General features: G+C 41.5%; 3 protein-coding genes across 3 annotated transcripts; all 3 read right to left on the reverse strand.

Annotated features, from left to right (window-relative positions):
- Positions 1-338: 338 nt before the first annotated feature.
- LOC108614677 (uncharacterized) lies at positions 339-5,382 on the reverse strand. The gene is made up of 4 exons (XM_089466712.1): positions 5,254-5,382; positions 4,904-5,021; positions 2,629-2,684; positions 339-2,372 (listed from the first exon to the last, which is right to left on the reverse strand). The coding sequence occupies exons 2-4, from the start codon at positions 4,916-4,918 to the stop codon at positions 530-532; spliced, it is 1,914 nt and encodes a 637-aa protein (XP_089322838.1). The 5' UTR covers positions 4,919-5,021; positions 5,254-5,382; the 3' UTR covers positions 339-529.
- Positions 5,383-11,961: 6,579 nt separating this feature from the next.
- Positions 11,962-12,767, reverse strand: LOC108612319 (uncharacterized). The gene has a single exon (XM_018005198.2). The coding sequence runs from the start codon at positions 12,760-12,762 to the stop codon at positions 12,229-12,231; it is 534 nt and encodes a 177-aa protein (XP_017860687.1). The 5' UTR covers positions 12,763-12,767; the 3' UTR covers positions 11,962-12,228.
- A 74-nt stretch (positions 12,768-12,841) lies between these two features.
- Positions 12,842-17,019, reverse strand: Cpr73D (Cuticular protein 73D). The gene is made up of 4 exons (XM_089466365.1): positions 16,717-17,019; positions 15,577-15,714; positions 14,510-14,691; positions 12,842-14,452 (listed from the first exon to the last, which is right to left on the reverse strand). The coding sequence occupies exons 1-4, from the start codon at positions 16,830-16,832 to the stop codon at positions 13,011-13,013; spliced, it is 1,878 nt and encodes a 625-aa protein (XP_089322491.1). The 5' UTR covers positions 16,833-17,019; the 3' UTR covers positions 12,842-13,010.
- Between the last annotated feature and the right edge of the window lie 562 nt (positions 17,020-17,581).

Here is a 17,581-nt window from a genome sequence, read left to right on the forward strand (position 1 = left end):
CTGACTGACTTTGTCGCAGCGGGTGTATCATAGTTCACCGGCGGCTGCAGTCGACTGTGCGCCGGCCACGTCTCAAAGCTTGTGGTCTGCCAGTATGTGCTCGCACTTGATTAGATGTTGGTTAGGATATTCGAATTGAGGAAAGGAATTTTCATAGGAAGAGTAAGAGAGTTGAGGATAGCCATTAGTCTCGTAATATATACAATATATACAGCTCGAATTGGGGCTTAATCTAAGATTTTGTTATAACTACATGCGAAGGCTTTGTGTGTGTGTGTGCGGTGTTAGTAGGCGTGGCAGCTATTTACATTTGATTACAGATGAAAGCAATGCACAAATTACAAATACAAACATTTATTACCAATACTTAGGCGCTATACAAAAATACTAACAGTCATTAGGTATAAAATCGAACATAGCTAAACGGCAGCCACAATTCCTAACTATCTGGCAGCCCTGTCGATCGATGAGCGTAATTGAACTAATTCGAAAATCAGGGCTGGTAACAGATTTCAGTTAAACAATCAAGCTACTGTAAGGCTTCAAATTCCTGCACTTCCTCCTGATCCTCATCTTCCATCGTCATGCCCGTTGGTGGTGCGTAGTAGACGGTGGGCCCTGTGGCCACCACCTTACCCTCGCGTGGAAAGCTTTTTGCATCCACATCTGTGCGCTGGAGAGCATCTTTCAGGTCCACATCAGCAGGTATGGAAATAACCTTAGCCCCAGGGCCAGCAATGGTTAAGCTGCGCGGGTGGGTCAGGGCATAGCCACCAGGGCCTACAATTGCAGTACCGCCACTACCTGCTGTTGCCACGCCTCCTGGCCCCGCAATGGCAATGCCGCCCTTGCGCACCTTCAGGCGTTGAATGATGATGCCGCCCTCTCGCAGAGCCTGCTTCTGAGTGCCCTGGTGAGCGGTGGCTACTGTACCAATGGTGTCCATTAGGTGGTGCTTCTTGTGTACAAAAAGATGCTTCTCTGTACCCGCGCTGGTATCCTGTTCGGCAGCCGTATTTTCCATTTGCTCAAGAGTATCAATGTCGCCATCGCCATCGCCGTCGCCGCCGCCCTCCCTCTCATCGTCCCACTTGTAATCATCCTGGCTATCCTGCAACATGTCGGAATTTTCTACAGCTCCGCTCTGCACCACAACTGGCTGTACAGCTGTTGTTCCTGTCGGCGCGATTGGCTGACGGAAGGGCATTTTGAAAATATTCTGAAAGGCGTTTTTTATGGCTGTCGATGTCTGGTTCTGCATCTCGGCCAGATTGACGCTGGGCACACGGAAGACATTCAAGCGATTGCGATTTGGCATCAGTCCGCCTGTGGGCGGCAATGTGGTCTGCTGAGCCACATTACTGTGGCTTGGGGCAGAGTTCACTTTGAGACTGGATGAGCTGGTCAGTATCTGTTGATTCTGATCTGCATCCTTGCTGCTGCCACGCAATGGCTTGGTGGTGCTGCCGCTAGTCCGCTTGCGGTTGCCATTCGCTTCAGGTGTAACAATGGCGGGCATGCGGGAAGGAGTGGACTGTGAATGCGCCTGTTGCTGTTGCTGGGATTGTGGCTGGGAGTGTGGCTGTTGCTGTGGCTTATGTATTGGCTTCTCACGCGAGTCGAAGCGTGATTCCTTGCTAGAGCTGGGCCCTTTGGTGGTGGTGGTGGAGGTAGTGGTGGTGGTGCTTGTCGCTGTTGGCTTGCCACGCTTGGGCGTCCCATCGTCATTTAAGGCCAGCTCGCGGGGCAAAAAGAACAAATGGTATTTGGGCGTTGTCTTGCCCTGCTTCTGGTTCTTCTCGTGCAGCATGGCCTTCGCCTTGCCATAAAAGCTGTCCACATCGCCAATTATCTTGTAGCCCTTGACACGATACTCGTGCGGCGCATGCTCTCGCAAATACTGCTCCTTGTTCAGCTTGTACAGATGCACCGGTATGACAAAGTGGGCGGGCAGCTGCTGTGCCTCCTGTGCTGAGCTTGGCTGAGGCAGCTGCACTTGATTGGGTCGGAAGTAGAGCGTCTCCCGTTGCTGCTGTTGCTTTTGCTCTTTCGACATTCCATCCACAACATTCCTCGTTAGCTTGACAGCTCTTATGGAGGGCTCCAGCAACGTTTGCCCTTGGCTGCCAGAGAAGTGATGCTTCTGCGCGTGGAAGGGCTGCTGGGCGGGCTTGGGAAAGAGATATTGGCTGGAGTCGAGTATGGGCGGCAGCTTTGGCTGATCGGGCTTCTTCTTCACGTAGCCAAAGGCCTCGTTCACCTTGGCGATCTGGTCGAGAATGCGCTTGGCCTCGTCCGCTTTGTCGGACGTGGACGGCCCCACATTCGGATCAAACTCCTCGGGAAATTTGATCAGCTTTTGCCTTTGAATTCTGCAAACGAAAGTTAGGTTTGTTTTTGGTCTCATCGTATTGGCATGATTAGTAAACTAATGCGTTTAGCAGGTGTTATATACGGATAATGAGTGGCTTGGTCACACAACTCTATAATGTTTTTGTTTTAGTCACAATACACAGACAGCTACTACTAGGAGCATTAAGATGACACTGTCACAGCTCAAGGCATGGCAAGGCGGGGCAAGGCAAAGGTTAATAGAAATCAATCGCTGAAAGAATTCGAGCTACTTACTCGACGGCATCCAGAGCTTGGCCAGCTGCCCAGGAGGCAAGCAAAAGTGTTGAGAACTGCAAAAGAGAAGTAAGAATTGAAATATTGATATACGAGGGTGGATTGAAGAGAGAGAGATAAATGAATAAGCTCATTATGCAACTGAATTATTATTCATTAATTTAAATGCTAATGACCTTTATAGTTGCGAGACTAATTTTAACAAATTCTCAAGTTAATGGCAGTTAAATAATGAAAATACACAATAAACAAAACCTATTATATTTCATATTGCCTTTGTCAACTCAAATACATATTTATATATATACATATGTATATATAGTGTATATAATAAATACTTATAATTATGCCGCGTGCCAGCTGTCAAGGTCTAAGAATGCGGTCAAGCACTTCATTTCATTTCATTTCTCCAGCATCTTTCGCTAAGCTTCAGCTGAAAAGTGAGAGCCAAGCCCATTTAGTCAAGCTATTTTCACAGCTTTTCGCTGCTCAAGAACCGAGCCCCGATTCAGTAGAACCATCAAGCCATGCTCGCCAAATGTTTGCTTTGCTCGCTTCTTTTGCAAAATCAATATTGACGCAATAGCATCCACCCAGTCAGCAACCAAACGACCAGCTGGTCCGTTAGCTTGTCATCGGACACGGCAACTTCATCTATCAAAAGCCGCAATGTCACTGAGCTTGGTGTGTGTCATTGACCCAGCTACAGATATTCTGCCTAAGCGTTTAACATTTTTGTTGTTGTTCCTGGTACCAAAAACGAGCTCTGGACCAGCTGGAAAGATATTTCAGAGTTATTTTGTATTCTGTATTTGCAAGCAATGCCTGCATTTAGCCACGACTTCGAACCAATATGTATTTGTGGTTGCTTTCTTTTGGCTCTGATTTATTTATTATACAGATTGTTTGCTGGAGTCGTTTGTTCTGGGCGTGTTTCAAAACTGGGTTAATGTTGCCCAAATACAGAAAGAAAATATTTCAAAATGCAAATCATTTTTAAGTAGTTCTCAGGTTTTCAGCTTAATTAGTAGTAACTGTTGCTGGTGCTGCTGCTGCAGCTTAAACAAGTCTTTCAAATGAAGATTAATTAGTGGCATCGACCCGTCCCTAAAGTTCCTTTGATTTATGTTGTGCAATCTATGGCGAGAGATAACTTTATAACTCCAATTTATGGCCCTCCATATAATAGAGTGTGGGGCGTTACAAAATATCTCTTTTATTGTTCCTCCAGCTCTCGCCAATTAATGGTCGAGAACTTTATTTCACTTGGCCATTTGTCATGGCCTCCTACGCACATGCCTAGCCTACGTTTGTAGCATATTGATTTTTCTTCACACATATATACATATATATATATACATATATGTATGTAAGAGGGTGTGGGGTATGCAGATATAATTAAAATATTTTATTTTTGGGCTTTTTATAAGGTTTATTAAATATGCCTTTTTGTTGTTGTTGTCTTTATATGATATGCGCGGCGGACGCTGACGCATTTCTACTTTTTTTAGGGCGTGTTTTCTGCTTCTTTTTGTTATATTTGTTGAATAGAAAATGAATAATGCAGCGCGTAATATGTAAGCTATAAAAAGTGTCTGCCATAAAGACGTGCTGATTAATTTTCACTTTTCATCTATAAGTTTTCTATAGGAAGATTCATATATCAAGGAATATATAAAGTGTTTCACTTAAATTAATAATTTTATTTGTTTTCAACATAGAATATGCTTAATGATTCTTTATTTTAATACTATACCTAATAACAATTCATTTATAATTATTTTTCAACACATTTAAAGGTTTGCATATATCACATTATAGTATACATACATATATAGTCAGTTTAACAAAAGTCTTCTAAACTGCTTTTTCAGTTTTTTGCCCTTTATTTCTCCATTTTTATTTTCAATTAGCAAATTGGTTTTCTGATGAGCTGCTGAGCCAGATATTTGCATATGGGCCAAAAGAAACTCAGACTGATTTCACAGCTAACTCAACTTGGTAGCAAAAAGAATCTTGGCAAGAAGAATCAGCCAGTGAAAGTTTAGAGCTGAGTGTAAACGCAAATTAAATACGAAAAAGGCACAGAAAGACTTAAGGCACGAACTTGCGCCAGTTAATGACTTCAGTGACGCTAATAAATGATTAATTGCGGTCACATATAGCACAGAAGACAACAGCAAAATTTAAACAGAATTAAACTAGTTTTTTTTTCACTCTATGTTGAAATTTAGTAAGCGTAATTTGGTCTCCGGTTTCGGCCATAAGTACTTACCACAATGAGACGCATTTTTGCGCTAAACAATTTTTGTAAATTTTTTCTTTTTTGTTTTTTTTTTTCTGTTGCTCGTTGTCAACGCCGGTGCGGGATAGCCTTGTGTTATATCCTTGAACTGCGAACAGAAACAAAAGGCGCAGTGTTATCAAGCGTAGAATCGAGCTTTAATCAGATACAGTAAACACATTCACACACACACTGAAGCTAAATGCCAACTCGGCCAAGTTGTTTAATGGTTTTTTGTTAAATATTTTTTTTTGTAAACGTTTCCTTAGCTGCTTCAAGGAGCACACGCACTTGGCTTCAAGCTTTCGTTCTTGAGCCAGAAAAAACTACACTTGACGCACCTTTAAGAACTCAAGCAGGCAACGACTGAAGATGAACTGAATTGTGCCTGGGCACAGCTTGGCTGTTTTATAACATTTCCATTAGCCATGCAAAGCGAACAGCAAAGAAATGTGTTCAACCTGACCATGGCCAGTCACAAGAGAGAACGAGAGAGAAAGAGAGAGAGAGAGCGCGAGTGTGTGCCAGTGAGTGAAAGAGCAAATGCTTAAGAGAAACTCGCTTAAAAAGGGGGCACGTACGCAAATGCCTTGGCTGCTTCTTATCAATGGGCGAGCATCTGTTGCTCTTTACTTGTGTCTGTCAGAGCCACCCAAAACATTGACATTCACAGCTTGAGATCATGATTAGGATCATGTTTGTTTTTCTATTAGATGAGCATAACTAAAGCACGTTTTTTTGCACAGTTTTTATGTCTGTGTGAACCGCTAACATCGCTGGCATCGCTGACAGCAAAGCACCAAGTGCTACTGTTCATTCGACATTTCGACATTGATTAATTAATTGGCTTGATTGACTGAGCAGCAGCATCATCATCATCATCATCGACGCACTTACGACTCAACTGGGCAGAACAAAACGAACGACTTAAGACGCGAACGTGTGGGTAGACAACGTGTAAAAGCTTAGCAGTGCCAATTGGCGTGACGAATGCTGATTGAAACAAGCAATAAGCCTAACAGCAAAAAAGAAAATAGAAATAAAAGACTTAAGACACGAACTCTATTATGGTTCAATGAATGAACTATTCTGCGAATTGTCAATATGTTAAAATTCTTATTCAAATTGAATAAGCATTGAATGTGGAACAGGCTTAGAAAGTTTGACTCTGCAATATTAGGAACTGTTTCTAAATATCCGATTGCGCCCTTAATCCATTCACAGTCTTATAAAATTACCACTGTACAGACGACAGTTTTATATATACCTTTATATATGCATATATATTTATAGAATTCCATCATGTTTGCAGCGCGCTATATAAACTTCACCACAGGCGATTGCCTTCTGAAGTCCTTTCAGACTATTTTTAGCGCATCTGCCATAGCATAAAGAGTATTGTTATATTGCAGTCATTTACAGTTATTTCAACTGTGACATATTGAAACAATCAATTCGAATTGATTGAAGATTTATGGTTTCAACTAGGAATGCAGCGACGCATACACAATGAACGACCAAGAAACCCAAAACACACACACAGTTTGAATGACATTAATTGAAAGTCGACAAATCGATGCAGCTGAAGCAGTTCAACCACCAGTAACAACTACAACAACAACAGCAACAACAATAATAATATGATAGGCCTGGCATGCGCCAAAGAGTTCAACTATATGCAATAACCTTGAAACCTATTTATATACAGCTAGCGGAACTGGGGCTGGCTTTGGCTGGACAGTTAAGTGCGACCTTCGCTGGGTGCATCAAGCAAGGAATCAAGAATCGCACAGACTCCAGCGTAGAAACCGTTGTTTAAGCCACATAACTGGATTTCTCTCGGTCTGTGGCTCTGCCTCTCTCTCAGGCGCAATGTGTTCTGTGCTCTATAATAAAAGAGTTAATACAGGGCATTACTGAATGCAATTATGCTAGCACAATTATGCAGCCACAGCGTAGCCTCAGCTCAGTTCCCAGGCCAAGGCAAAGCAGTCTCTATTCTCTTCTACTACTACAGCTGAGAACTTGAGTCTAAAAGTTTTCAATTCGTGTCAAAGTTGTTTTTATGTCGCTGTACTTAAACCTAAAATCCAGTCTAATAGAAAGTTGTCCAGACGCTCTTCTTCTTCACGAAAACATCTTTACTTCAATTTTAATAGTCAAAACAAAACATTTTATGGTCACAGTGAAACTTAGCCATGAAAAGCCAAAAAAAAAAGGTTGCTACAATCATTTGAATAATGTTGCTAAAAACCAAAATGAAAAAAAAAACCATCAACTTATTATTTATTAGCCAAAAATTTTAACGTTGTGTTGCTTTTTATTGTTATTATTTTTATGTCCTAAACTCATTGAAAATGGGTAAACAGGGTACATTACTTTGGTTAAACTGTATGTGACGGGTAGAAGGAGGCGTGACGAAGACATAAAGTATGATAAGAATGTCTGAAGATTTACGACTGAAGCCTGAATCAGATATTGGCTGTCTCCTCTTTCTCTTTCTCTTTATTGTGTTGTCTATATTCTAACGCAATAGAATCAACATATTTTGGTACACAAAATAAAGTACATAAAGTTGTCCCTTTGAATATCTTTCTAAATACTTCTATAACTATAAAGATACTCATTTTAAATGGGCATGTCATATTCTTTAGGGTATCTCCTAGCACTCTTATTTTTTATTTAATTTTGTTTTCGTTTTTATTGTCTTTTCTTCTTTTTTTTTTTTTGAGTACTTTGCACTGTTTTCTTATTTAGGCCACGCGGCTGTCACCAAGGCTTGCGTTCAATTCAAATTATTTGGCAAGTCGAGCACGCAGCCCATTTCAAATTTTCAACGCGCGCGTATTTCCTCCACATAAGAAATACCCAAAAAAAATTAAATAAATATATAAAAACCAAACAAAACTCAACTTTATTTGGTTGACAAATTCGGCAGCTGTTTAACAGTTTATATTTTGGGTGTCCAGCGGCAGCCACAGAAACAACTACTAACTGTTCCGCAAATCAATTAGGCATTATAAAATACATAAATCGTTTGGTTTATGGCCTCAAAGCACGCGCCACATTTGTTTGAATTCATTCATCATTCATAAGGCTTCTGTCATGCAGTCTCAGAGCATTTAGCTTCTGCCATAAATTCGCTAGACGACCTAAACTAAGACCTAATAAGTGAATCATATGATTATGTTTTTTCGTTTTTCGTGAGCAATGGGGATCACTATTTTCACAAGCTTCATATTATTTAGCCTTTTAAATTCATTTACCTTAACATCGAGTCTTGCAGCATTCAGCTTTTGTCATGCAGTCTGAGACCATTTTGCTTCTGCCAAATATTCGCTGAAGAATTATATGATTTCTGTGAATCATATGATTATGTTGTCTATTCGTAAGCAATGAAAATAAAAATTTCCACAAGCTTCATATTATTCAGTCCTTGGCGTGTATGTACGAAGGTATCTATCGAATCTCGTAGCATTCAGCTTTTGTCATGCATCTGTCCTAGCTCAGTTTCAAGTTTCATTCGGTAAATAGTTATCGAAATCGATATTAGTTATCGAAATCGATAATAGTTATCGAAATCGATAATTGTTATCGAAACCGATAGATAGTTATCGAAATCGACAAATAGTTATCGAAATCGATAAATAGTTATCGGAATCGATAAATAGTTATCGAACTCGATAAATAGTTATCGAACTCGATAAATAGTTATCGAAATCGATAAATAGTTATCGAAATCGATAAATAGTTATCGAAATCGATAAATAGTTATCGAAATCGATAAATAGTTATCGAAATCGATAAATAGTTATCGAAGTCGATTATTTCTTATGGAACTCTTTTGGTTGATAATAAACTGGGGGCTTGATGGGTTGATGTACCTTGCATCTAGTGTCATAGCAATCAGCTTTTGTCATGCAGTATTATCTCAAGTTTCGTGTTTTGTCCTCTCAAACATTCACTGGAAGAGTTTAACACAGTTTCATAATCATTCATAAGGGTATTCCTTTCATTTAGCAAGCAAGTTATGATCACAAGTTTCATAGATGTTCCATCCACCGAGTTTCATATCATTCAGCCTTTGTCATGCAGTCTCGACCATTTTGCTTCTGCCAGACATTCGCTGAAGAATTATATGATTTCTGTGAATTATATGATTATGTTGTCTATTTCGTAGGTAATGAGGATAAATATTTCCACAAGCTTCAAATTATTCAGTCTTTAGCATTTATGTACCTTCTATCGAGTCTGGTAGCATTCAGCTTTTGTCATGCATCTGCCTTAACTCAAGTTTCAAGTTTCGTTCGATAAATAGTTATCGGATTCGACAAATAGTTATCCGAATCGATAAGCAGTTATCGAAATCGATTGTTGATAAATTCGTTGATAAACTGAGGGCTTGATGGGTTGTTACCGTGCATTGAGTATTGAGTGTCATAGCAATCAGCTTATGTCATGCATCTGCCTTAGCTTAAGTTTCAAGTTTCGTTCGATAAATAGTTCACGAAATCGATGAATAGTTATCAAAATATAAATGGTTATCGGAATCGATAAGCAGTTATCGAAATCGATTATTTCTTATGGAACTCGATTGGTTGATAAACTGAGGGCCTGTTGGGTTGAGTGCATTGAGTGTCATAGCAATCAGCTTTTGTCATGCAGTCGTATTATCTCAAGTTTCATGTTTTGTCTCTCAAGACCTAATAAGTGAATCATATGATTATGTTTTCTATTTCGTGAGCAATGGGAATCAATATGACCACAAGCATCCATACTATTGCCTTTTAAATTCATTTACCTTAACATCGAGTCTTGCATCATTCAGCTTTTGTCATGCAGTCTGAGACCATTTTGCTTCTGCCAAATATTCGCTGAAGAATTATATGATTTCTGTGAATCATATGATTATGTTGTCTATTTCGTAAGCAATGAAAATCAAAATTACCACAAGCTTCATATTATTCAGTCCTTGGCGTGTATGTACGAAAGTACTTCGATCGAATCTCGTAGCATTCAGCTTTTGTCATGCATCTGTCTTAGTTAAAGTTTCAAGTTTCGTTCGATAACAGTTATCGAAATCGATATATAGTTATCGAAATCAATTATTTCTTATGGAACTCGATTGGTTGGTAATAAACTGAGGGCTTGATGGGTTGATGTACCATGCATCAAGTGTCATAGCAATCAGCTTTTGTCATGCAGTCGTATTACCTCAAGTTTCGTGTTTTGTCCTCTCAAACATTCACTGGAAGAGTTTAACACAGTTTCATAATCATTCATAAGGCTATGCCTTTCATTTAGCAAGCAAATTATGATCACAAGTTTCATAGATGTTCCATCCACCGAGTTTCATATCATTCAGCCTTTGTCATGCAGTCTCGACCATTTTGCTTCTGCCAGACATTCGCTGAAGAATTATATGATTTCTGTGAATCATATGATTATGTTGTTTATTTCGTAGGTAATGAGGATAAATAAATTCCCACAAGCTTCAAATTATTCAGTCTTTAGCATTTATGTACCTTCTATCGAGTCTCGTAGCATTCAGCTTTTGTCATGCATATCCTTAGCTCAAGTTTCAAGTTTCGCTCGATAAATAGTTATCGGATTCGATAAATAATTATCGGAATCGATAAGCAGTAATCGAAATCGATTGGTTGATAAATTGGCTGATAAACTGAGGGCTTGATGGGTTGTTGTACCGTGCATTGAATATTGAGTGTCATAGCAATAAGCTTATGTCATGCCTTAGCTCAGTTTCAAGTTTCGTTCGATAAATAGTTCACGAAATCAATGAATAGTTATCGAAATCGATACACAGTTATCGAAATCGATAAACAGTTATCGAAATCGATAAATAGTTATCGAAATCGATAAATAGTTATCGAAATCGATAAATAGTTATCGAAACCGATAAATAGTTATCGAAATCGATTATTTCTTATGGAACTCGATTGGTTGGTAATAAACCGAGGGCTTGATGGGTTGATGTACCATGCATCGAGTGTCATAGCAATCAGCCTTTGTCATGCAGTCGTATTATCTGAAGTTTCATGTTTTGTCTCTCAAACATTCACTGGAAGAGTTTAGCACAGTTTCATAATCATTCATAAGACTATGCCTTTCATTTAGCAAGCAAATTATGAGGGCCTGATGCGTTGAGTGCATTGAGTGTCATAGCAATCAGCTTTTGTCCAGCAGTCTCAGAGCATTTTGCTTCTGACAGACATTCGCTGAGGAATCATATGATTATATTGTCTATTTCGTAAGCAACGAGGATCAACATTTCCAAAAGCTTCATGTTATTCAGTCTTTGGCATTGACGTACCTGCTCCTGCTGTCGAGTGTCGTAGCAGTCACCTTTTGTCATGCAACTGCCCTCACTCCCATAAGGCTATGTCTTTTATTTAGCAAGTATAATAAATTATGAGCAATCGTGAGCAATGAGGATCAAAATTTACGCTGCCTTCATATTTATTCAGTCTTTGGCATTGATGTACCTTCTGTCGAGTCTTGTAGCATTCAGTTTTTGTCATGCTTTTGTCATCTGCCTTAACTTGAGTTTAAAGTTTAAAGAAGAGTTGTGCACAGTTTCATACGTATATATTTATGTATAGTAAAGTCAGGACTTCTGTGAGTTTGAGCAGAGTAATCAGAGGTCGATAAATGCAGCAAATGTCTGGAAATGTCCATTGTATAGATGAAGGCTTGATGCACAGATCTTAGAGGAAAGAAAGTGGACAGCATTTGAATATATTAATTTTCTGTGACCTTACTTAATACCTTGGTATGAAAATACCCTTTATCTTTCCTTTTCAAGAACTAAACCAATCTATGTTTATCTCTCCAAGACTAATTTACTCTCCCCTCTCTCTCTCTCTCTCTCTCTCTCTCTCTAGGTAGATAGAAAGATATATATATATATATATATATATATATATATATATATATATATATATATATATATATATATATATATATATATATATCTTTCTATCTACCTTGCTCTCTGTCTTTGCTTGTATATATATGCTGAATAGTCCTCATCAGTATAAAATCCTCTTTATTTTTCAAAATCTCGTTGTCAATTCAGACAAAAACAAATTACAATGAATTACCTTCAGTTGGCTTAAAACGTTGAGCGCTAACTAAAGCCAAAAATATTACTTTAGTTAAGTTACCAATGCACGTAATGTCGGTAGCTTCGATTGAGCTGAGAAGTCTTTATGGTTGACATAAAGCCAAGTTCAGGAAATTGTCGAACTGCATTTGATTTTATTTGTCTAGGGACTATATACATACGAGCATATAGATTAATAGCTATGCAAGTTGTTGGCTGTTTGTTCCGTTGGCTTGGCCAAATTGCCACCCATGACCACGAATCCAATGCCAGGGCCCGCCTTGTAGCTCAGCTCGTGATAGCCCGCATCATCGTAGTATGAATATTTGCCCAGCACAATGCCAGAGTCATCCGTGTGCTGGCTGTGGGACATGTGTTGAGTGCTAAAATCAAAATTCTGTGGCTGCCGCGGCGCTGGTGAAGGTGTTGGCGTTGGTGGAGGCGCTGCATCAGGCTGCAGCCAGCGCCACTTGGCATTCCGGGATAACGATTGCGTGCTGGCATATGGCCATTGCTGGGATTGTTGTCGTTGGTGTTGTTGTTGCTGCTGCTGGTATGCTGCTGGTATTTCGTAGTTGGGTGACAGATCATTTGTTTGCACAGCAACGTCCGTGTTGTAAGCGTAGCTCTGGCCATTCAACTCCATGTAAACCTGTGCGCCCTGCACCAGGCACAGCCAGCTGCTCAGGCAGAGCAAATGCAGCGAATGCAACAATTGGCGGCTCATTCTAGAGACTGAAAGTGAAGACAGCTGAGTGCTTCTTTATATATAACCCACTGTAACCACAATGAGCAACCACTTGGCATAGACACGCACAAATGTATTATGTATTTAGCATAAATAGTGTTACAGTTACAGTTACAGCTGAAACCACGCGCAACCGCAGTTGACATCGTTTCAGTTACTTATCTTAGTTGCGAGCACTTAACTAACTAACAACTATCAGCTATCCAACTACAACTAGTTATTGCCTTCTAGTGCTCCCTGGAGGCGGCCAGCTCGGCCATCTCGTCCTGGCGCAGTGCCTCCGATGGTGACAATGCGACTCGGCCGCCCAGTGGCAAAATGTCTATGTTCTGCACATGGGCTCGGACACTTTGACCTGGTGGCAGACCCACATACCATTTGCCCACATTCCTAATAATCGTGGAGTCGCGATGTCGTTGCACCCACTCTCGATCCCGATCGATTTCCAGTATGCGATGATTGGTGGTCACCAGCGGGGGCAGGGAGCCACCCACATCATCATCATTCAGGTTGTAATTGTCATCCGGTCCACTAGCTGCGCTGCCTGATCCAGTGGCTATGCCTTCAGCGGAACCTAAACCACCTATACCTCCTCCTCCTCCTCCTCCACCAGCCCCACTAAATCTATTGCGATTTCTTGATCCACTTGCATTGAGGCGATTCGTGCTTGTGGCACCTCGATTTCTGCTGCCTGCAGAGCTACTCTCTCTGTATCCACCACCTCCCCCGCCAGCTCCACCGCCACCTCCGCCTCTGCCTCCCCCTCCTCCATTATATCTACCTCCTCCGCCTCCTCCACCTCCAGTACCTGCTCCTCCATCATATCTGCCGCCACCTCCACCTCCACCTCCACCTCCAGCTCCGCCTCCATTTCCACCACCTCCATCATATCTGGTGCTGCCTCTTTGCGAGCTGCCTGCCGCATAGCCTCTTCGATCAGACTTCACTCCATCTGCGGTTGCAGATCCACCGGAGCTACTGTTCAATTCAATGTCATCTCCAGCATTATCTAACCCGTTTCCAGTTACTCTTATATCTATCTTTCCTCCGGCTTTTAAATAATCTGTGTCAGCTCCTCCGCCACCAACTCGTCCTCTACCTCCACCGCCACCACTTGGTCCACTAGCTCCACTTGTTCCTGAACCACCAATACCGCTGGCACCACTGCCACTGCCACCAACACTGCTCCCACTCCCACCACCGCCTCCGCCCAATTTTCCGCCCGCTCCCCGACCAAAATCATTAGCCAATCGGAAATCCGTGTCGCTTAGTCGAAAGTCCGCTACGGAGGGATTTATGTGAGTGCCAGGTCCCACTCTATTTTTCACCACTCGGTAGCCAATGCCCGCCCCAGCTATGTACTCCACAGTGCGCTGCACGCCCTTGTCGTCCAGGAAGGAGTAGGTGCCGCGCACTAATCCATCCGGAGCACGACTCTCGGCGCGTCGATGATCCGGACCAGCCGCAATCAGCTTGTAGGTGCCCGCAGGACCCCGCTGTACGGACATTTTGCCACGAGTCTTGGGATGCGCCTTGTACAGCGGACTGGAGTAGCCGACACTAACGGGATTATCAGGTACCGCATTGGAAATCTCAAAGCCCGTTCCAGCGCCAGCAGCATAACGCACGCTGTGCCGCTCGCCCACATCATCCAAATAGGAGTAGAGACCTGGATGAAGGAGTCAAGATATAAATGAGAAGCTCTTGTACAGCTTACTCTACCTACCTCTTATTCTATTGTTGGCATCATTCTCCTCGCTGCGAGACTGATCCGACGAGCGATAGCTGAAGCTGTAGGAGGGATCGTCGTAGGGGTCGGCGAGGGGATCATCGGGACTGCCACGTGGAAGTACCGGATACTGTGCCAAATCCATTTTACGATGTATTTTCGGTCCATTCACGCGAAAGCTGTGAAAAATTCGACATTCAATTAGCTGCTGAGCTATGATTAGCTAATTGCACTGGGAATCAAGATGCCAGATTGGGTAACGGCCGGGCTGACTGCTAAAATCGCTCGCCTGCTCCCATAAGCAATAACAATTCTGAATGCTATCTGATAATCGTGACAATCGATGACGTCTGCTATTACCACATGCCTCGTCGAGTATTCTCTATCAATTTCCATTCTACTTGTTATCTTTCGGCTGTGCATCTTAATGAATTTTCCGATTGCCATGTTTCGCTTACAATTTGTTAACGGCTTTTTGTATACTCGTTCGGCAAATGAAAAGATGTGTATATCGGTTTTACTAGTAAGTTCAGTATGATTGTACGACTACTGATGATTCAACAAACCAAGAAATTCAATATTTTCTACAGTATTTGGCTTGCTGTTGACCCTCTCTATAACGAGAACCACCTATCAACCCTTTTGGGAACATGAACGAGTATCGCACAGTCGTTAACTGATTTATCTCGTCTTCTGTTTCATTTGTTTGTTTTCCCAACTACCGGAGATTGCCACAAAACACCTCAAAATTGTATCGAACAAACGGCAACAACAAACGTTTAGGCAACCGACAACAACAACAGTTGAACGTTTTTTACTGTTGTACTTCCCCTGGCCACCGTCTATGGGCATCTCAAATGCTTTTAGAATCGACTCTGAGTGTGAAGCCCTCCCCTGGCCCCTTGGCACGCTTCAGTGGCGCTACGCCCGCTCGCACCTGTCGTATCGCTGATATACGAGACCGAGCAGATAACTTAACTTGGCTACCACACTTTAATTTAGCCAACTGCCAGCCACCTCCTACTGCTTCTTCCTCATCTTGTTCATGTGTTCGGCTTACTCACCCACGTGGTCCGGCTGTATAGACGGTCTCTTCGATCTGTCCGCTCGCTGGACTACGCGAACCATAACGACCTCGCACGATGTTGTCCGGAGTGCCAGAGGCGCTGTGATAGTAGCCGCCAATGTCATCATTTGCATGTCTATCCAAAACAGTAATTGCGTATGTTGCCCATGCGTGGTAAGGCAGAAAGAGACACAGAGAGACAGAGAGGGAGCGAGAGAGAGGTAGGTAGAATAATACACAGAAAACAGTTAGTCATTGCAAAATGGCATTAAAAGAGGTGTTAGAGGTGGCAAAAGGAGCCAGAGCGTGATACGAACTTTACCTGAGCTAAGGTGTAAAAAACTATAGACTAAATGAGCTATAGACTAAATATGCCTAACGCGTTGGGTAAATGTTTACAAGAACTAAAATATTTATTATAAGTAATATTTAATAATAAAAAAATATAGATATGCATATGTATCGTGGGCAAACAAATTGAAATATTTATTAGGATCAATTATAAAATCCAGTTATTCAGATGACTGGCACACTTTCGAATGAAATATACAAAGCAGTGGAATATAATATTTGGCAGTAATTATTCTTCTCCATTGTTTCTGTCCAGAGGGACTTACGAATGGAGAACTGTCAGTTCAATAAGTATAGTAATCAACATAGCTGCAAGCTTATTTTCCCTTCTCATTTTGTGAATGAACCTCATAATCAAGCAAGGTTAAAGCTTCACTTTGTTCTGATTCCCTAATTTCTTCTTAAAACTCATCTGTCGCTCGAAGCAGTGGCATCATTTCTCAAAACGCATAACCGAGGCAGACAAGAGTAGACAGAAAAATGTGATAATTTCAATAGTTTTTATGAATCATAATATTTGGAAGATTTTCTCATTCAATAATTATTCAATATAATATATGATGCACATAGCTTGAAAAATTGCTCACAGAATTTTCGTCAGTTAAATCTCATTTCATATGCTCATCGCACATTCTCTATCTTCCATCATTCTTTACCCAACACTTGGTAGAATTTTAAGAAACTATTTAATTTACTCATAATATTTTTACTACATATTATTTAAATATATATATTTTTTTTAATTGTCCTTAAATTCTCTTCACAGTTGATGTATTTTGGGCTATACCGAAATTGAAACGATCCATCAGCGTTGATGGTATTATATTCGATTTCAGCTAAGACAGGATCACTGAATTGGCCAAATGCAGCGCATAAAAGCCAAAGCAGGCGCAACATTTCCATAAATTTTGCAATTCAAATGGCTTGCAGCTGGGCTAAACAACTATAAACGCCAATTAGACGCGCATCCTGCAAACACACACGCGCACACACTGAGAGGGACACTGGTACAGGTAGCTAGCTGTATAATGGAAGCACGAAATGCAGCGACAAGAACAACACGACGGCTGGCGACTGAATGCGCCAGAGCGTTAGATCTTTGTATTTAAATACAATTCTCAGGCGAGGCAGCCAACGGTGGCCAGCTAAGCTCAACTCGGCAGCAGCAGCAGTAGTAGCACCAGCAGCAGCAGCAGCACAAGCTGCTGCCACTTGTCTCACCTGACCACCCACCCACAAAAGTGGCAAGCCACGAAGATGAAAACAACATTTGTGTGCAAATTGCGTTACAAGACAAACAGAAGAGAGCTGAGGAGGGGAGAAGAGCGAAGGGTGAGCAGGTGAGAGAATTTGTTCTAATGATGGACACGCAAGTGGATTGTTCTGCTAGCTGCTAGCTGCTAGCTGTAAGCTGCTAGCTGCATGCCCGTTGCTTGGCCAACAATGCCTCGTCGAGTGCGCCTTGTTCAGTAAATTGCAGAACAGGAGAAGATTGGCAACAAAATAGAAAGAATAGTCGTGTCCAGCTGTCCACCTGTCTCTCTGTCTGTCAATTAGTTCTACGGCTGTTGCTGTGTCGTGCTTTGGCTTCCTGCTTGTTGACAATTTCTTCTGTTGCACGTGATCTATGCCACAAGCATTTCCTGTGCATT

This window comes from Drosophila arizonae, chromosome 4 (assembly GCF_054131065.1).
Source record: "Drosophila arizonae isolate 15081-1271.41 chromosome 4, UAZ_ARI_1.0, whole genome shotgun sequence".
NCBI lineage: Eukaryota > Metazoa > Arthropoda > Insecta > Diptera > Drosophilidae > Drosophila > Drosophila arizonae.